Consider the following 22,313-nt stretch of genomic DNA (forward strand, 5'->3'; position numbering starts at 1 on the left):
GGGACATAGCGGGACAAAAGAGGCAAATTATAACAGCTAATTCAGCGATATAGCGATCCATCTGCTCGCGATTCAAAGTCAACTTAACGACGCGCGGGGTCACGTATATAGCGCATTTCGTTCACGTACGAAGCAAACCGTGAGGGAACGGATGATCCTCGCGTCTCGTTTCTCGAATATTATCCTACGCAGTGGATGGACATTTTTTTCAATCGCTACGGAGATTCACTAACAGAATTCGAAATCATCCTGGTTTTCGCTCAACAGTTGCCTTTCACGGTACGGGACGTCGAACACTGACGAGCGAACACGTTCACGTTGTTTTCGACGTTAGAGAGATACGTTCTATGCGTAGAAATTCGTTGACACTCGGAGAATCATTATTTCGCCCAAAAAGTTTCCAGTATCGCGGAAGATAGGTATTTCGTTCGTTCTATCGTCGAGAGGAACGGAGATATCGCGCGCGCGAGTTACGTTCGGCGCCCCGTACCGTGTTTTCGAAATGCACCATTTTAAAAATACCCCGCGCACAAGTGGTGCGTAAATTCAGCACCGGTGATGTTACTCCAGTGCCAAAACAGTGATGCACGGGCTCTCGAGATTGAAATTATCCAATGCGCGCGTAGAATTGTAAACTCGCGGGCGATCGTAAGTAGTGCACGATTCGTTCAATGTACGTACTTCGTTGGACGAGAACCGGACCGTGCGACGTCAATTTTCGTCGGCCACGTTGCTCTAATTAGAAGTCGAGTTTGAATCGACAACAGAATGGCGATAATCGATATCACAGTTACACCTATATATCTAGAAATTCTAAATAATTCACGGTCTCTGCTTGGCTGCTACCACCACGCCGGACTATCGTGATCTGGAAATAAATTCGGTGTGTCCACTTCGTTCGTTTCCTCGTGGAACGATAAGTTTATCAACCGTGACGCAGGTTCGTTTGCGAATGATTAATTGTGCCATCAAGGAAAAACTGCCACCGATCGAGCGCCAATTTTTACGGAACGTTTCGCAAATCTTCGTCGATTCGACCAATAGTAACAACTGCACTGTACTTCATCGCTACTTTTACGTACACTTACGCGAATCGTAAATTACAAAAGATATTGAGAAATAATTCAAATGAAACTTGTACCATTCTTACCAATAAATTTATAAGAATAAATAGGTAGGAGATAAAAATACTCCGTACAATTTTTCCTATTAATTTATAACTCTCTACAGAACAGTGCAACTTTTATCCGAAACATCAATCGATATCTGTAATTTACGAGTCATGAATAAAAAAAAAACAGAGATCTGTAAATTACTACCAATTTCTTTCCAAACATTCCCTCCTACCGATTTCCAAATTTTCAAGACCTCTAATTTGATATAAAACATCGTTCAATACTCTCCGTAATCGAACATTTACAAAAATACAAATAAAACAGATCTCTCTTATCCAATTCTTCTCTATGAACAAAAATCAAATTCTCGACGAAATACGACGCCCGTGAAAAATTACATGAAAATGAACGCCACGCGGTACAGTTTTTCCCCGCGAAGTGTGTTTTTCCGTGTGTTTTCGTTGCGCTATTAATCGACGTTCAATGAAGCTACTGGAGTCTTGGATTCAGTCCGGCGTGGTAGGCTGCGTTCTTGGCTGTATACGAAATCTAGCGGAAGCGAGAACACTGATAACTCATTACCATCCACGTCGGACATATCGTGAGTTAGGAGCGTGCAGTTAGTATCTTGCCTTCAACCTTGATATAGAATGGGTGTTGTTTAATCTCGGGCAAGTGTGCCGTGAGGTTGTTCCAAGTATGGGAGAAATCGTTAGTTTCAAAGTTAGATTTCGGTCTGTCCGGCGTGGTAGGTTGTTCGTTAGGTAGACCGAGGAAGCAGCAGGAAGACGAGGCACCGCATCGACGCCACGAGGGACCGTAATGCTCATAGCTAGGATAACAGCCTGACCTGGTCTGGGCAGGGCTGCGTCCGTACACGGATTCCCCCTCCTTGCTGTTACCATCCACGCCGGACACATCGTGACCTGAAAACAGGCTCGGTATCCATTGTGTTTTTCATTATGCCATCAATTCATCAACCTTGACGCAGGATTAAGCGGACTGGTTCGCGCGAGTGGCTCGAAATCGTAACGAGCGACGATCTGTGTAAGAATCGAACGTGATCGCAACGCGATGTGCCGGTGTGAATCCCTATTGCGTCACATGCGTCTCCACGGACGTTAACCCTTTCGCTACGGCGGGCGTATATACACGACTTCGAAGAACGACCGTTTGTATACGAAGAGCGTATATGTACGTTCTGGAAAAGTGGTCGCTGAGGTAGGAAGATCGTATATATACGTTCTGGAAAAGTGGTAGCTGAGATACGAAGAGCGTATATATACGTTCTGGAAAAGTGGTAGCTGAGATACGAAGAGCGTATATCTACGTTCATGAAAAGTAGTCGTCGAGATACGAAGAGCGTATATATACGTTCTGGAAAAGTGGTCACTGAGGTACCTAGAGCGTATATATACGTTCTGGAAAAGTGGTCGCTGAGAAACGAAGAGCGTATATATACGTTCTGGAAAAGTGGTTGTTGAGGAACAAAGAGCGTATATACACGTTCTCGAAAAGTGGTCGCTGAGGTACGTAGAGCGTATTTATACGTTCTGGAAAAGTAATCGCTGAGGTACGAACAGCGTATATAGACGTTCACACAATATATACTTTTATTTCGTACTTTACGTGAGATACTTTCATTAATCAAGTATCTGGCATCAAAAATACCTCGAACAAGGCATCAGAAAAAAATATCAAATTTAAAAATGTGTCGTCTGTAATAAACGCGGAAAAAGACGCGAGTCGAGGTACTATCGTTCACAATGTGATGTTGGTTTATGCGTGGTTCCATGCTTTGAACTATTGTCACACCGAACTTGATTATCAATATTGTGTTTGGCTTTAAATACTTTAGCAATTTCGTTACATTGTATTAAAAAATATTATACGAGCGTTATGATATAATTCATGAAAAAATAAATTGCGATTATAAAGTTTCGTACTTTATAAAGTAAAACGATATTACCGAACATAAGAAATATTATTGTGAAATTTCGAGAACGAGAAACGACTTCTACTTACTTCGTAGCATTTCGTACCTCGGTGTCAACTACCCGGTAACCCCCTCAGTTCGTAGCTGCCACATTCGTCGCAAGCGCTCCGTAGCGAAAGGGTTAAGTAAACTTTGAACAATGATACTTTCGGGCTCGTCACGGGACACTTATGTACTTATGAATACGGTGCTGGTTGCGTTAATGAGAGAGTCGATTAGAGTGAAGGCGGTGTACTGTTATGTGTAGTCGCGCGTACGTTACCTTGCCCCAACAACACCCCCCTCCCCTGCGCCAGAACTGATAAATTTATCATTCTTGCGCCAGGGTTGATAAATTGTTAACGTTGATTATGGTAAAACTAGAATTAACGATCTCCTTTGGTAAGAAATCGTCCAAGCGCTATAATGTTAGTAAAATTATGATACGAGGTAAAATGATGAGAAAGACGTCAATGAACCATCGGTAGAATCCCATTCGTACCGGTTTTTAAATGCGATCGAAACCTTCTTAACTGGAACCCGTGAACTTTGTTACTTCGCTTCTACGGAACTTCTTTACAATTCCATATTTATGATAAAAAGAAAATATACATATATAGTGGGTTGTTCGAAAAGTGATTTCGTTTTTTTTTGATAAAAATGAAAGATTTTTTAGAGTGTATAAACACTTCATTAAATTACATATTCTCAATTTTGGAAAACGCAAATGACTCTCCGAACCACCTAATAGGCACAATGCACGAGATGGAAAACGATTCCAGTTAAGAAGCGAAATTACCGTGTAATTTCTGTGAATTGGAAAAAAAAAGAAAAAAAAAAAAGAAAAGAGAATGAATGCTACAGCGATGCGTGAAGATTAAATATGAAATATTAAATCTAGAAACCTTAGTAAGCTCAAGATAGAAACGATCTCGACGGACCGCTTAATTTTGTTAAGTGTAAGCTCGGGTCACAGCCGAGTTTCCCGGTACGTCGCGAAAACCTTGGCCCCCGCGAATAAAGCATAACTCGATATAGGAAAGGTGTTATCCTCCTTGTGGTCCGTCGCTTACCGGTGTCGACGATGACATCGATCAGGTCCATGCTCTTCGCAAAGGCGTCCCTCAGATTGATGTGATGAAACGATACGATGCTGCCCTCCCTTTTGGCCCTCTCGAGGGCCTCCCGCCTCTTGAGGGCCTTTTCACGCCTCATCTGGTTCTTGTAGAACTCGGCGAAGTTGTTAACGATAATGGGAATGGGCAACGCGATTACCAGGACACCACATATACAACACACACTGCCGATCACCTTGCCGAGCGGGGTCGTGGGGTAGATGTCGCCGTATCCGACGGTGGTCATCGTGATGCCCGCCCACCAGAAGGTTTCTGGAATGCTTACGAATTTGGTCCCGGGCTCCTCCTTCTCGGCGAAGTAGGCGAGACTCGAGAATATGAGGACGCCCATCGCCAGGAAGAGCATCAGCAGGCCCAGCTCCTTGTACGAATTACGTAGCGTGAAGCCAAGGCTCTGCAGCCCGGTCGAGTGGCGGGCCAGCTTCAGGATCCTCAGGATCCGCATTATACGAAAGATTTGCACTACCCTGCGCACGTCCTGGAACTGGTCGGTCGCGTTCTTGTTCGTCTCGACCAGGAACAGAGATACGTAGTACGGCAGTATTGCCAACAGGTCGATCACATTCAGACCGCCTTTGAAGAACTTCCACTTGTCCGGCGAAGCACTGAACCTAAGCACGTACTCGAGGGTGAACCATGTGATGCACACGGCCTCCACCATGGCGAGCTGCGGATTGTCTTGAAAGTTCCCCTTCTCATCATTCACTTGCATACTAGGAATGGTGTTGAGAGTTAGTGCGATCGTCGAAAGCACAATAAAGAGTATTGATATCACAGCTATCACCTGGAAAAGCGACGGGTCAACCGGTCAAACACGGAGTCATCGCTAGCGCGTAAAATCTCCTACCGGGGCCGCGATTCAAACAAAAATACAAACAGACTTTCCGAATCCATCGAACCTTACTGTCATTTTTATTCATTTATTCTTTCGTTTTTTCTCTTTTTCCTTTCAAGACCGGACACGGGAGAAACAGAGAGATAGAGAGAGAGAGAGAGAGATAGAGAGATAGAGAATGAAACTGTGGTGTTTACACCGTGTACAATACCACGCAGGACGTGCACCCTGTACGATTCAATTTTTCGATCGTTGAGACGTCTGGGAACGAAAATCGAAAATTAATAATGCTTTCCGAACGCCACTCTAACGGGGGGGAAAACTCGATCGTCGTATACGGAATTTAACGTGGATCGAGACGAAGAACAATTTTTGTTTTTCACCAGCGACGAATTAGAAATATGTATAATAAATACCTAATTTACTTCGATTTCTGCCACTTTACATACGCAACTGATGGTAGTGTCTCCGGTTCCGTGAACGAAACAACGAACGGTTCAACGATCCGTACGATTTGGAAAATTGACAAGTAACCGAACGATCGATACGGTTCCGGTACGGTGAGAAATGTTCGTAACAACCGTTCAGAGAACACGCGTGAAAATAATTCATATTTTGGCCTGCACTCTCATAAGCAAATAACGTCTACGATAAAAGAGTAATTACGGGAAGCTCTCACTGCACGAAAGCGTTCAAAAATATGTATAAAATTATACACCAAATACGTACAACATACCTTATCATTGACAAAATAGAAAGGTAAGCATAAATATAGTCTTTTTACATGTACGAAATAATGTACAACATGAAGCAAGCAACAATTTGCGTACGTAAAGAAGCTTGTACCTCGACAACGTTACCCCTGTATAAACATACGTTAACCAACGAGACAACGAGACTCTTGCCACGGACAAGATTATACAAAAACATATTCACGCTAAGTGTGTTCAAAGCTCACGTCAACGATATTAATAATTTCGTTTTGTCTTTTTTCACAAATCTTCCAACGATGTCGCTCCGAGCTACGAGTGTTCGAGAATCCACTCGTTTAACAAAATGGAAATACCCTCTGTCGACGAAAACGCGACCGAACGTGAAAAGGAACACTCGAAATCATGAAACCTCCAAACGACTCTGGAACCACGTTGAAAATCGAAAGCTAAGGGCACAATCGGGACACTTGCAACGTTCTAAAGCATTTTCCGCGAAACTGAAAACTCGTCTAAACGCAGTAATCAGAGTCGCTGAAAACTGCTCCAGAATCGTACAGATACAACAGAGTTTTTCACCAAGGAGTATCTCGTCGTTTGAAGGCAGTCTGCCCGACGTCGCTCGACTCATATACAAGTTTTGTACATTGTTCGGCAAGCGTATTAGCACATTTATTTTTTTTCTACTTTTTTTTCATTTTTTTTTTTTTTTGCTTTTTAAGTCCCTTCAAAACCCCGCTCCCTTTATCCACCCACGATTAAATCTGAAAGTGCCCCCAAACCGCCCCGAAAACTGGTTCGCAGCCAATGCTCTCTGTTAATTGTATCGTATAATTAATATACGTATGTAATACCTTGCCACGCTAGTGCAATCGCTACAAAGCGAAATCAATTCGTCGCTTCGAGAAAGTTAGCAAAACTCGCCGATTCGTTTAACATAAAGAAACATAGGCGCTCCGCTTCGCATAATTATACTGCGAATAACACAAATGCGTACACTCGGAAGTGAAGGAGCACAAAAGTTTGACAAAGGAACCACTGTGAAACATCCCGTTACAGTTTTAGTTTCTTACTTTCGAAAATCGTACTCGGGGCCGTACTTCGGAAAGCTGCTAGGATCGTGTTCACTCGAAAGAAAAAAATTGATCAAACTCTTGTAAAATATCTTTCCCGTCGAAGAAAACTTTACCGGATTACGTGTACCGTAATCGCTCGGCTTCCGAGTGTTTGTTTGAATTGAATGCAAATTTAAAAGCAAACGGTGAAGAAGAAAAGAGAGTTAAAAGAGGGGGAGGTAGGGGGATGTTGCATCCGCAGTTTTCTCATGCAATGAATCGCGATGCTTCTCCATCAAAGAAATGAAACTAACGAGTACACATACTCACCAATTTTGTTTCTTTTTTTTTTCCGTCACTGTTATTATCTTTTTTTTTTTTTCGTTATTGTTATTATTCTTTTTTCTTTTTGCTTCTCTTCTGTCTGGAGAACGTTAATGATAGAAAATTCGTGAACTCGCTCAGTACGTCCTACGTTTACGGCACAACTATAAAAACAATCGATTACCTTGCGTTGGAGCAAGCTTGTGCGAAACACTTCGTGTGCAGGATGATCAAGATTCGTTGCAAATAAGCCGTGTGGTGCGATATTTCGATGATATTGTGGCTCGATTAGATACAGAAGGAAAAAACAGGTCGTGGATTGATGTGAATGACGAAGCCAAATTACTGGCGTACGTCGCAAATTACAGCGAGATCGTTACCAATGTCCAAGAAAACTAATGCGCGTAACGACAAGCCATCTGTACACTCTTTCATAGTTTATGAAAACTTATACGGTGCTATATTACTCACAGCTTCCACTTATTCCCGCAATCGTGCCACGATAATAATTCATTTCGAGATTGGTGTTCATTACGACGCGTTCAGGTACGTGTGTTTACGCGAGTCTTCGCGGAGTCTTTCTTTTTTTATCCACCAATTACGGTGGATTTTCAGGCTGCGCCCTCTTAAATTTCAAATGCCTTGATCTCGCGTCTAACGAAAACTCTCGTCAACGTTTCATTGTTCGTTGAATTTCAAACACCCACGATGCACGTATTGCGCGAAGAAGTATTCATTTTTTTTTTCTCAATTCGAGGTAGAGCCATACTGGTTAACACTTTAAAGCGCGCGTCATTTCTTTTTTTTTTTTTTTTCTTTTTTCATTCGATACAAGCGAAGCAAAATACAAGTAGAAACTACTGAACAATACGAATCGATTTTGTTAGAGTTATATTTTACAAAAGACTCAAGCCACAAGTAGAAAAATACGTAAAGTAAGAAATCGCAGCAACTCGACGCAAAAAACTATTTCTCAACGATTAAAATACTACACAGTCGGCGGTACACAATCATTTGTTTTTTTAAATGACATAAACTTACGTTTCGCTAAGAAGAGAATGGGACGAACGTTGTCTTCGATATTTAATATCGTACACGTGTGTTAATATTCGTACGTGGTATCGTAAGTTGTGCGTGTAAAAGTAATACGATCAGAGAACTCGGTTGTTGATAAAAATCATACGGGCTAAAGCTTCCCTTAGACGTGCAAACATACTGTAAAAAATATCCATACATTTGTATAAATTTCATTATATGTATGTTACATATGTACACACGGTGTTTGGAAATATACAGTGTACAGCAGATTTGATTGTCCCTCGTCGAGAGAACGCGGCCCTAAAACATTTAATTACCCAGCAATTAGACTTGAGAGTCGTTTGATACTTTATCTCTTGTATGTACAAAATGACCTTCGACTTTACGCGTTAACTAGTACGTGCCCTTTTAATGTCGCGATATCAGGCCTGTGTGAATCTTTTGCGAACTTTAGAACCGTTCGGTATCCGAATTAAATCGTTCAAGTTAATTACTCGTTTAAAAGTTCCATGAAATAATTTACTGTACGTACTCGTTGTTTAGTAGATAAATTTACGCGACACGAATAATTTAAATACATATTTTACAAACTACTCAACTTTTCACAGTATCGGATAAAACGTTACGCAACAATGTACATCCGAATGTTCGGTAAAAAAAAATGTCATCGACCGGAAACTACTTCGATAAGAGTGCTTTAGATTGAATCGAATGTTATTAAACTATCGTTGAACCACGTACCGACTGCAATTCGATGAAATCAGCTCGTTTCGAGTACAAACTCGTTGCACTTTGTTCTCGTATCGTGAAATCAACATCGAATCCAACGAACTTTAATCGATAAAAAACTCGACTCCATTCGGTCAAATTTACGCGATCGAAGATTCCCAGAGGCCATTGTACAGTGAAATCTCCGTACGTGTTATCAATCGTTACGAATCGAGAAACAAGAATCTAAAATGCACTTCGACGGAGTGCAGTTGCATTATTATTACCCGGTGAAATCAACATCGAACCCAATGAACATTAATCGATAAAAAACTCGACTCGATTCGGTGAAATTTACGCGACCCAGAGTCCATGGCACTTCGACGGAGTGCAGTTGCATTATCGTTACCCCGTACGAAAAAAAAGAAAATTTTCTTGGCATTGAAAAATCACTTGCGGTGAGTATTAACGAATAACTGACCGCAAATACCGATACCTCGAACACGGAGATTGCACTCGTTCGTTTAACGCGGTCCGATGAAGCCATGGAGAAGAAATTAAGATCTGTGCGGAGAACCAGTATCCATATCACCGATGACTATACCCCATGTGCTCTCAGAAAGTAGCCACAGTTATTGACCGACACGGCCCTCACGTGATTTAAATATAGTGGAAAATCAATACATTCCGTAATATTGACGCATTAAGGAGAAACGTTTGGACGTATGGTGAGGAGGATATTCTAGAGAGCGACTCATCCGCGAAAATATTCTACGGCCAAGGATGTTCATTTACGTCCACCATTGAAGCGTTCGCATGCCGTACGTCGATCACGGTTATGTCGGACAAAGCAATGATAAAATTATATCACATCGGGCGTGACGTCCACACACACATATACATATATATATATATATAACATTAGGGAACAGATTAGAGAAAGTTTTTCAGATTTAATACGTTTAGTGTGACAGAAAATTGCAATGACATTGGGATCGGTAAGGAAATATACAAGGTGCTATTTCATTACCCCGCATAGTGTTGTTTCATTTCCGAGCAACAGTGTGTGCAATGTGTATTGTTTGTGGTGTGTATGGCAAGTATTGATATATGAGACTGCGCCGCTTGAGTGCCTCAGGAGTTTCTCTTTCGTGGTTAATTTTTCAATAATATTAATCGTATTATCGCTGCGAATTCAACGTGCACGGGAAAAGAAATATCGAGACATGTTCAGCCTACGGGTTCTAATTCGCGGTCGATATCATTGTTTCTCTAGTTTCTACGCGGAAGCCACGTGCTCTTGTGTCGATATTGAGTGTGTGATCAAGTACGGTAATAGTGATATTTCTTTTCGCGCGACGTCGGATTCGTTGCGTCGATGCTGGACTTGGTCTTTTTCTTTTTTCTTTTTTTTCTTTTTTCTTTTTTTTTTTTTCGTTACTTCGATCGGTTAGCAAGAAACGTTAGTGATTTCCATTACATTTTCAACAGCAGTTAATTGTTCACACGCGAATATATGCGTACACATCGAATTGAATTCGCCAGTAGCGAAGTTACTATGACATCTCACAGGGAGCGGTGTCGAGAAAGAATCTACGTGATACCTGGTAATCGCGTATTATGCACTCCCATTATCATCGAGGGGCCAGAAAACATTGTCAGGGATAATTGCTAATAGACGCGGAATTTAATGCTAAGAACTAAAAAGCTGGATTACGTAACAATGAGATTAGTAAACATTGTTGTTAACCACCACCTAAAAATAAAATACACATTACAGACATCGACACAACCGGGGGTATTGAGAAATCAATCAACAGTGTTTCTATTTTATATCAACGAACTCTTTCTATTTTACAATTACGCCTTATGTACGTTATATTATGTGTCTGTTTCTACGTTTTCTGTACATATACACATATGTGGTGCATATATATATATATATATTATATACATATATATAATATATATATATATATATTTACTTGTACATGTTATGGACACATGTATATATTTACACCTTACTCTAGCGGATAAAAAGTTTGATCAATGATGTAAACGAAATGCATCGATACTATACATCGAGATGATAATACGTCTAATTCGAATCTGATTAATGAGTATCGACAAACTATGCTCGGATCAACGCACGTGATTTCGATCTGGCTTTGACGACAGGGAAACGAAGAAATCTATTTACAATTGTACTGCGTTAGATGCAATATAGACGGTTTTTGTTAATGAGAAAAAGCTGATCAAAAATTTATCGACAAATACATCAATATGCACAAGTATGCTACGTATTGTTAAAACGGCGTGAAATTGTTAATGACACACTAGAGATAGTCGTGCAAGAATCACTATTGAAGCTGCGCTTTGTACTCTCTCGTTTCGTTGAGGTGACAAATCGACAAACGTTCGTTGTTAGTGTTTCTTTTTTTCTTTTTTCTTTTTTCTTTTTCCTCGCACGGCGGTTGTTCCCGTTTCGTGTCGCAACGGAACGCGAAAAAAAAAAACAAAAAAAAAAAATAGAAAAAAAAAAACAAAATTTTTGAACGGGACGACGATCGACGATTACTATCGAAACGACGAAAAGCCAGGATCCAAACCCGATTGATTGACTCCCGCTATCTTGGTTCAAGGATCTACAGTGAGATTAAGTCAAAAAATCACATACGTCGCAAACGTTCTCACTACATTTCTGTCTATATGAGAGCTACGTAGAATCGATGCTCTACTATCAACTTAATAATACCTTTAATCGGATTAAGGCTCCGGCACAGACTGTAAACGTGGAGACATTGTAAGTATTACATTGTTCGAAAAATTTTCAACGAATTCTCGCGTAAAAAAAAAAAAAAAAAAAAAAAAAATTAGAAAAAGACACGGAACACGAATAGTTTACCGGAACGAGATTGATTTTTCAACGAACGCGCGATGCGATACACCGCGTTGCCATCGCGCGTACAACGAACCGAAAAATCCTCGGTAGCGTTTGTTCGCGCGACAAGAGCGAATCGATCGAAACCGTTCACCGATTGTATCCGGGCGAGAATATGACCGCGAAAAGATTCTCGGTTTAAAATTATCCTCGATGACGCGACTCGATGCGCGGTTGAGAAATTCGATTGTCGTTACCCGTTGGATCGCGCGTTGACGTTTGTCGCCGCGTGAAAAATCGAACAGAGAACTCGAATCGAAATATATACATATACATATTGATATATATGTATATTTTTTTTTTTTTTTTTTCATTTTTTTTTCTTCTTTGCATTCGAACGTCCTCTAGAAACTAGGTCTTAAACGGGCCGAGAAACGAAAGAATTTGAAACACGGTCAACAAACGACGACCCCACGGGGCCGGGAGGGTTCCGTCAATGCCGAATGACACACTGTTGTTGCGACAACCCGAGCTTCTTGGCTCAAGTTCAAATTCCACTCCCCCGAAGAGTCCGATATCTCCGAATACCATCCCAATTTTTCTCCACCGGAATTCATTGCTCCGGGATAATGAGATAAAAAAAGAATTTGAAAGTAAAAAAAAAAAGAAAAACAAATATATATGTATATAAGAGAGAGAGAAGAAAAAAAAGAAAGAAAAACACGAAGGAAACGATCCCTTAAACCGATGCGCACAACACGATCACATGTTTGTTCTCGTACGAATGATTCGGTAGACGCACCGTGACGCGCGACCATTGACAATAATAACTCACCCTTGCGGCGATGGACGTGGTCGGCTTCTCCAGTAGATCCCACAACCACTTCTGATATTGCGCGCACTGTCCCTCGCCGAACTCTTCCTCCTCCCGTTGCCTGAGCGACTCCGCCTCCTTACGCATCTCCTCGTGCACGTGCTCCTTCCTCTGATGATACTTGTGCTGGCAGCAACTTTCGAGATAGAGCTCGTCGACGCCCCAGTACTCGAGATCGTCGCTGAACGCCAACACGCACATCTCGTCGACGAGGTGGAGTTTCCCGGTACGATAGAAATTCAATATAGAGCTGAACGATTTCGGATGACGATCGAAGAAGTACTCGTTGTCGATCAACGAGTAATCGTCGCATAGCTCGGTGATCGCCTCGTGGGTGTTGCAGTCCTTCAAACGGCCTAAACGCGTGTGCGGTAACCTCTCGAGTGTACGCCATAGCACCTCGTGTTTAACGCCACCGACGTTGATCGAGACCCGTCGATTCAGGGCCTTCGATCTCATGATCATGAACGGTTCAGGCGGTAGGGACGTCATCGACCTCGAGAAGGCACGCTGCTGCTGCATCTGCAGCGGCAGGGGCGGCGGCGGTGGCGGCGGCGGCGGCGGCGGCGGTGGCAGAGGCGGTGGCAGAGGTGGCGGCGGCAGGTTAACCGCCGGTACGGAACCGGCCGGTCCTACGGACGACGAGAACGGAGCGTAACGTACCTCCTTGTTCGTTCCACCACCTCCTCCACCACTTTTTCCTCCACTGACAACAGCAATCCCACCTCCCGTTACTCCTCCGCTCATAATAATCCCTGACCCTACTATGCCTACACCGCTTCCCAGACCGACTCCAAGGGATCCTCCTCCTCCACCTCCACCTCCTCCTCCCCCTCCTCCTCCTCCGCTACCGGTGCGGCTAGCGACGGATACACCGGCTGCACCGGCCCGCTGCAACGTCGTCGTGCCGCCACCCTCGAACACGAAGCCCTGGTCGGTGCCGATGTAGGGCACCGTGCACGACGACGACGACGATAGCACCGGGCCCGTGACCACGGCGCTCCCATTACGTTCCCCGTCCGCCAGTGTTGAGACCTCCTCGAACCTCTTTTTGTTCAGCATGAAACGTATCAGCCGACGACGTGGACGACACTGTCACGCCGGCTATGGCCACGAGTTTCCGTTTCTCAACACCGATGATCCCCACTTCGTCGCTACCACGATAATATTCTTCCTCTTCTTCGTCCTCTTCGTCTTCCTCCTCCTCCTCGGCCTCGTTACCCTTCTTGCGCTTCATCCGTACCTACGTCTGTCCTCTTGCGTTGGCCCGGTTAAACCGCGCCATAATCTGAAACGAGACGACGGGGTAACGTTAGGCCAACCTGAACACTTTCGTCAAACGATAGATTTGAAATTCTCGCGATACGATTCTCCCCGATACTTGAATCGGGGGAGGATTGCCGAATCGATGCTACGTTTCATGACAAATTTCTCGTGTTTTGGTCTCCAATTGACTTTTTTCTTGAAATGTGAATTTTTGTAATTATTGATACAAGGAAGTTTTGTATGTACAAGAAAGTTTTGTAAGTTTTGTATGATGCACGGCATCTTGAATCAAAGGGGGATACCGAAATGGTGGTAAGTTTGATGACAAATTTCTCGTGTTTTATTCTCTAACTTTTTTTCTTGGAATGTGAATTTTTTTTATTATTGATACAAAGAAATTTCTTCTTACGCGTGGCATCTTGAATCGAGGGGTGATACCGAATCGATGCTACGTTTCATGATAAATTTCTCGTGTTTTGATCTCCAATTGACTTTTCTCTTGAAATGTGAATTTTTGTAATTATTGATACAAGGAAGTTTCTTCTCTACGTGAATCCATTGAATGGCGGGGGGGGGGGGGGGGTGTACCGAATTGGTGGTACGTTTGACGACAAATTTCTCGTGTTTTCTTTTCTAACATTTTTTCTTGCAATGTGAGTTTTTGTAATTATTGATACAAGAAAGTTTCTCCTCTAGGTGTACGTGACATGGATATTCTCTAGTCGATGGTAATCGAGTAACAAGAGTTCGGCAATTGGTTTATTGAATATTGAGTAAATTGTCTATTGTACTTTACGTAGAAATTAGCCCGTTGATCGATTAAATACGTCAAGTTGAGGATAATTTGATAATAAGTTCCATTCAGTTCGTTGTATATAGTGACATAATATCGGGTTGTTCGGAAAGTCGTTTCGTTTTTTTTTTGTGAAAATGAAATACGATTTTTGTAGAGCGTATAAACATTTTATTAAATTATATATTCTCCATTTTGGAAAACGAAACGACTTTTCGTACAACCCAATATAATGTATCGTAAATCGTATCGAGTATTGTACGTCTGTGAAGATGAGTGTTCAATAGATATGTACCGTCGATGCAATTGGGACGATAAAAAAAGCAAAATGCGATTTTATTAATGACAGGTAATTCTAAACTCTCGACACAATTTTCTACATCGAAACACGCTCGAACGTGTTTCATTGATATCGATGTAGAAACGGGAAGAGTACAATTGTCGGAACGCCACCGGAACGAACCGATGCTAACCTTTTGTAGTCGCTGTACGCGTTCTAACATTCTAGGCTTTAGTTCGAAGTAAAAAGTATATGCACAGACCGTGGTTAACAATACGGAGTCGATGTGACTGTATCGATTTAACTGTATCGATTCGTATTTAAAAAGTGACACATTGAATGATTTAAATTATTTAGTAAAAGCGTTGAAAGCTCAATCTGCAATTCTTGCGGGTTTCAAAGACGAATAATTTATTCACAATACGGAACAGGTATAATTTATTCACAATACCGAACAGGTATAATTTATTTACGATACCGAACAGGTATAATTTATTTACAATACCGAACAGGTATAATTTATTTACAATACCGAAGTTTCTCCTCGTAAGACGTAAATATGAAACATCGAGACTTTGAAACTTGTAGCCCCGAGTGGTGAACGTAAATTATTACTTTTAAAACTAGCAAAGTGTTGTGGTATGTTCTATTATTCATAATGTATGTTCCACAATGTTGCACGTTTGCAGTTTGCAAACTTGTGAAACTTTGCGTCGCACAGGTGTATTTTTACTATGTCCGTTATGAATGCTACTATTGTATGCGCATGCGTGAACAAAACGTACAATATGTTACGTGCTTATTTCTTGAAAAAAAAAAAAAAAAAAACGACACAGAAAATACTACGTTATCAAGTATAAAAAATCGTAAGATTTTAGCAGGGAATTGACCGATAAGAAATTTATTTTAATTTATGTATTTTGTAAATAAAACGAATCGCTAAAGTAATATATAAATCCCTATTACAGAATGTTCCTATCAAAGCACGATAGAATAAAAAATATATATATGTAACAATGATGACTGAATCCTCTATTGTCGCAATAATACATACAAAATAATATTTGATCAAATTTATCGAGATAATGTTACTAATAGATATTTTACGATGCACGCGTACGTACACACGATACAAAACGTAACCGAACGATACAAGTCACTTTCAACATTCCTCGAATCGCAGTCTGCTACCCCTTTTCTCAACAAAATCCAAGTTATTTCGAAAAGGGTGTATTATTTTGTTCGCATAGAAATCATAAAGATCCGCGCTAGCTGCAAGCGACAGAAAGGAGTGTGTCGTTTATAATGAGGCCAAATTTCAAACCTGATATCATCGTCCGCGCACCTATTTTCGTTACGTATGGCTAAGTATTCTTTCATTACCGCACGCATTCGTAAGTAACAAGGGAAAACGTTTCATCGCTTCGTCGGGCAAAAAATAAAGCGAGACCGAAAAAACAAAGAGCGGGAGTTGAAAAAGGTAACCTGAAAAGTGTTTGCCACAAACATTATGTACGGCTAGTACTATTTATATGCGAGGTTAATACTCTCTGACCTAGATTCTCTGCGTAAAGCACCTGTCTCGATAGTCCTGATTCAATCGCACGTGGTTTCGTGCAAAGTCTAGATCAGTATGTAACGAGAGCAATTACTTTGACGAAATGCTGTGAGCTACAATGGCCATTAACCATGCACGATAAGAAAATGAAAACTCTTGAAATTTTCACGCGATACATTTAACGGAGCAACACTACATCGCGTAGAGGTAAAATTGCGTACACGTACTATTTACGTAAGAGTCGTTTATATTGTTACACACGAAGGAGAAAGAAACAACAGCGGTGGTGCGGTATACTTGACTCGTACGAGTTGACCCAATTTCGCGTGCTATTCGAAACATTTCCTTCGTCCAAGTTCAAAGATCACATTTTTCGATTAAAATTTCACACGTATACGTTATTCGAATTTCGTTACCTGCGAAGAAAAGAGATGAGCTTTTCTTTTTTTTTTTTTTCGTAACAAAAAAACGACCAGTTGATACGATTCTTAACGATTCTTGATTCGACGATGACCTACTTCTCTGTACAAATACTACAATTTTCATTGTTTTCGCTTAAACCCTTAATTATCTTCGTTGAATAATTGTAATTGATAATTAACATTGAAACGAAATACAGGCATAATTTAATCGCTGGGATTGTAATGTTCGACCTAGTTTTTTAATGCACAAATTTGGTATCGTTTACCTAACCCAAACTTCCGCGTCCACAACGAACAACGAATGCCATAAATGCATAGTTTGATGAAACCTCGCACAATCATTCCCGATGAGAAGACAGACCAGCAGACGTGTAGCGCCAGCTATAACTATTTTTACTACAGTTGATAGAACTAATTTGTGATGAAAGAACTATTTTTGCTCTTTACTAAATAGTAGGAGCTCGAAACTTAGCCACGGTTAGTAATGTTAATTTGTAGCGGTACATAAAAACGGGCAAAGAGAATACAGAGAGATCCAAAAATAATTTTCCACTAAAGGATGAGGTCACACAAGGCAAAGTTCGAAGACCTCGAAATTAAAAAGCATGTGACTAAGTCTACAGTGAAGCGTCTAGTAAAACATTCAACTACAGTTTTTGCATTTCTTTGGTCGGTTTAAATCATCCCCTGCGGGCAATGGTCGTTCAACTGTACCATTGTTTGTCCAAGGAAGAAGCTAAGGGGCGCAATTAATTCTTGACTCTTTGAGTGGCTGTGACACGTAGTTGCATCAATTTTAAAAATGAAAAAGTATCGCGAGAGTGTCTATTATTTCGTTGCACTTCTTTGAAAGTGTACCGAAATTTTTGTTGCAACACGAGCGAAGACGAACTTCTAATTTTGGTAATCGAGTACCAATAAGCGTGTAATCGGTCGCCAATCGACTGGAATACAAATTTTGCACGAGAGAAGGAAAATATTCAATCGAAACGTTTAATAACCAAATAACTGATAAAAATTTCAACCGCGTAGCTGCGAAATAAATTGACAAGTCACGTCACTTTTATCAACATAACGTTACTTTAATGGCAGCTCTATGCAGATGCAACGTATTACGTGGACAATTTTTACATAACGAAAAAGATATTACACTTTGGCTTTTATGAAGTTATTTCAGTCGCGAAATACACGATCGCATCGTTGTATAGTCTTGAATCACGTTTCTGGAAATAATACCTTCGATCGACTAAACTTACGTTCGTAGGAAACGGTAGGGTGCTATCAATCAAAATGAAAGAGGACAATCATTGTTCCTACTGTTAAGGACACTTCTCCCACTTTGAACAGAAACGGATAGAAATTTTAAGGTTTGTTATGTTTAGTTTGATAAATTAAATAATTTGTGTTTCAAATATTATTTGTTTGCTGGAAATGTTGTATATGTCAGATGATTTATATAAACAGTATCGGTGTACTTTACTATTTTATGACTCCATTTCACATTATTCACACTTCCTTTATATATTACTATAATCATTATTATTATACATTCATGATTTTCTGATACGGACCACCAGTTTGAATTGATCGGCATAAAGGAGACACGGAAAGCAATATTTTAAACACGATTCCCAAATTATTAATTATTCATTATTGACGGAAACACTGTGCAGGAACTAAATAAACAACCAAATGAATGCAGTCTCGCAATAAGTAAGAAAGCTCTGAATGCAATCAAACACAGACATAACGAGCTATCACGATGGCAACCATTATCACATCGACGATGTCAATTGTAATATAAACAAGCACGTTTTGCATGGTTTGGAGAAATATTCGTTAAGAAGCAACGAATCGTAAATTTTTCTACAACTCCGACTCTTGCCCCTTACACGGGCACAGTCTAAGTTTACTCGTACATACCAATGGCAAAGTAAACGCACGCGAGAACACATCTGGATAACTCTCTATCAACGAATAAACGAACTTCCTCCTGTAAACGGAAGGGTGTAGAATGAGAGAGAGAGGGCGAGAGAATCGATCCTTTTCCCCCATAGTGACCCAGCTAAATAGCCAGCGTGTCGCAAATACATTTAGTCACATGTCATCCCTGGAAGGGACACCGTCAGGTAGGTACACAACGCGCCCTTGCAACTTTACACGACTTTTTAGAACCAATACTGGAAGCTCTATTCGAGTACAGTCCGGTATCTACTTTGCGCAGATCGATCCGTGTGGGCGGAAACAACTGCGCGAAACGGAACATTCCGATCTTTGAGTGACCGTTTGAGTCTTCTTAGATACTCTCCACGAATATAACAATGAAATTTCACACTACACTGAAAACGACACGAGAAATGTACACCCAGTCGTAGATTAATGTCCGAGTAATGCATACCGAGCGAACACCGCGTAAGACGTTGAGAGTAACAAAGAAGAGACATAAATTTAATCAATCTAGATACGCAACATTACGAAGCAATTCGAGGAGAACATCTTTATTTCGAGTATTCCACGTTAGACGGCAATTTCTGTTGCAATTCGAGAACGACGAGTATTTTTAATACCGAAACACCCGAAATTCGTAATGTTCCGTGAGATAACAATGGAAATGCCAAATATTAATTCTCGAGTCACGTGATCTCTCGAACGGAGAGCGTAAATGTCAAGGCATGGCATTTATTCGTGGCATAATTCCAAATCAGCTCTCCCTCTTACATCGCAGGGTGGCTCCGTGCTTATTATGCTCAATGTTCTTCGCTATCGATTGAATTAATATCACCCGTTATTATTCGGGCACATTTCGATCGTCATCCATGTCCGCCGTTTGACAGGTCGGAGGTTATGTATGTAGGTAGTTGCGAACGAAAACCTTGTCGAGATATCGTAACCCGGGCGAACGTTGCGTGCATAATTCCGATCCGTATTATTTAAATACTCGTTGTTCACGTATTGTTTTAATGCACAGAGCCTGGGTTTTGGCTAAGCGTCAATACGATGTTGTATGGCTAACAAAAATATTCCCGAAGTGTCGTAAGATACGCCAGTTTCGAATTCTTTGCTTTTAATAACGTCGCTCCGGATCCAAATCCCCCGGTGTGGTCAGAACCGTACATAAATTATGAAAAATACTAAATGCAAAAATTTCAAAACGTCTAACGAAGCCCTGATTTAAACGCATATTTGATACCATAACGAGTCTGTTTTACGACCATATTCATACCGTCGCGGGTAACAGTAGTAAAGATGGATGGTAAGCGTTACCGGGCAGTAGTAAAGAACGATTATTTACAGCCTGCATTTCAGAATACATTACGCTCTTACGAACAAAATCTACAATGCGTTTCCATTCTAGTCTTATTCATTATTTTCTAGGTCAAATGAAACTGATTGCTTATAACACACCTTGTTATCGTCAGCCTTTCGTAATCATAATACATAATCATTTCATCCCGTAAAACTGCAAAGTATTGCTCTTCAGTAAAAACATAATTCCAACTGACATTTTTCCCCATTATAGAAACACTGATTTTTAAAGGAATACTTCGATTTAAGTAACAGAGATTTACACTTTCGAATTTATGAAAAGATGCTGTGTTGTACAGAGTCGAGTGTTAAATATTCATGCCAGTAATTGGTATATAAAAATGATAGGATCTTGATATCACAAACAAACAGCTTACACAGAATCACTATCGAATTTTTACGATTAACACGATCTTGTCGTAAAATATCTGAAACCCATATTTGTAGCAGTGATAGTTAAATTTCTAAAAAGAAGTTAAACCAGAGCGTAGACTTCAACATTTTTGACACTTTCAAGAGCGAGCAGCTGAGAGATTCAAGTTATCTGGGTCTGTACCCGCGTTATTCGGGGACAGCATTTGACGCGTGCCGGTATGATGCTATAATGAAGTAGCTACTATACGGAAATAGATGTAAGGTAGTAGAATCAAACCAGTCGCACACAATTCTTTGCGACTTACCTCTGCTTTAAACACGGACACCATTTGTTCCAGAAGACAAAACGTTGTGCACCATGGTGTAGCACTACATCTTGTCGTGGCTACCGCGACGAATAATGCACCGTGACGAATAGTGACGATCAGTGACGAACAGTGACGAGGGTACCGTACTGCCACTTGTTCCACACCAAGCGCTGCAATCGACGTTCGCGCGTCTATCGATTAGGAAACGGACAATGTAACATAGTTGTACGTTTAGATGCAATATAAGACAAGAGTAATATCACGTTTATCTCTTTTCATCAAAATTTACGAACAAAACAATGTCAAATAAACATCCAAAATTGTATACTACAAAGCTTAATAATATTTTGCAGTCGTTTCGTGTTAAACCAGAATTTTTCAGACAGCTTTTTTTATCTTAAGATACTCGAGTCATTCAAAACGATACAAGTGTCTACTAACGGTGCCGATTGTGTACCCGGTAGCAATGACGATCCGAATTCTACTGCTATTATAACTGCTGCTGTCGCCGACAGAGGTATTATTTGGACTACAGCCAGATATGCGCCTGCGTCGACGATTACTAAAAAGCAACTCTGTCTATCGCGCGTCGGATGAAAACTTGACCTCCATCTATGCCGCTCGCTTTCCTCTTTTCACAAACTGATAGCTCGATATCAATTTTGAATCTGTATGATGATTTGCGCGTGCGCGTACGTGTATGTAGCTCCGCGCAAGGTAACGCATTAGGTATGTTAAACGAGACCACGCGGCCCATTCAAATCTATGAAATCCGTTCCATCAATTCGTTCGAATAAATCTATCCTTTTACACAATATCATATTGTACGCTTACAAATCAACACTATAAATGTATTGCATATTAACTGTATACAACTTAAAATCAAAGATAACGTTAATAAACACTAGAGATCATTTTCGAAGGATATACTTATTTAAGATCGCTCTTTTGAAACTCGATCATGTGTATTCCATGAGACATTTTCCTATTATTAAATAAAACAGTTATTTATAAATGATTTCATTAGTCACAAATTATTTTCTGTAGCATTGGTAAAATTTCTCAAAAAATAATCTTATTATTTAACATTTTTATGTAACCCAAGTCAATAAAATATTACTGGATATTTTTATAACAGTCAAGAGCTAAATATAATATAAAATTTTAAGAAATTTTGTGTTTTGATACTGTCAAAGAGATATGGTATGTTTTCTTTTTAAATATCGTGTTATTAATTGCCATAGTACAGAAGTTATAATAGTTTATATTAAACCATGTTAATGCGTGTGATTCACGAAAAATTTACATGCTTAGATCCTGGTCGGGCGCAATTTGTGCAATTGCATATCTTGAA

At 40.5% G+C, this 22,313-nt stretch overlaps 1 protein-coding gene across 8 annotated transcripts in view; it reads right to left on the reverse strand.

Annotated features, from left to right (window-relative positions):
• The window catches only part of Shab (Shaker cognate b), a 56,873-nt gene extending 35,333 nt beyond the window's left edge, over positions 1–21,540 (reverse strand). For 5 of the 8 annotated variants that reach the window (XM_076313098.1, XM_076312934.1, XM_076313016.1 and 2 more), the window contains exons 1-4: positions 21,401–21,538; positions 20,957–21,150; positions 12,613–13,939; positions 4,164–5,010 (exon numbers count right to left, since the gene is read on the reverse strand). In XM_076313098.1, coding sequence (XP_076169213.1) covers positions 4,164–5,010; positions 12,613–13,713 — 1,948 coding nt within the window. In that variant the 5' untranslated portion in view covers positions 13,714–13,939; positions 20,957–21,150; positions 21,401–21,538. Of the gene's footprint in view, positions 1–4,163; positions 5,011–12,612; positions 13,940–20,956; positions 21,151–21,400 lie in introns of those variants that run through there. The other 3 variants (XM_076313278.1, XM_076313193.1, XM_076313345.1) reach the window with 2 other exon arrangements.
• Between the last annotated feature and the right edge of the window lie 773 nt (positions 21,541–22,313).

This window comes from Ptiloglossa arizonensis, chromosome 1 (genome assembly GCF_051014685.1).
Source record: "Ptiloglossa arizonensis isolate GNS036 chromosome 1, iyPtiAriz1_principal, whole genome shotgun sequence".
In the NCBI taxonomy this organism is placed as follows: domain Eukaryota; kingdom Metazoa; phylum Arthropoda; class Insecta; order Hymenoptera; family Colletidae; genus Ptiloglossa; species Ptiloglossa arizonensis.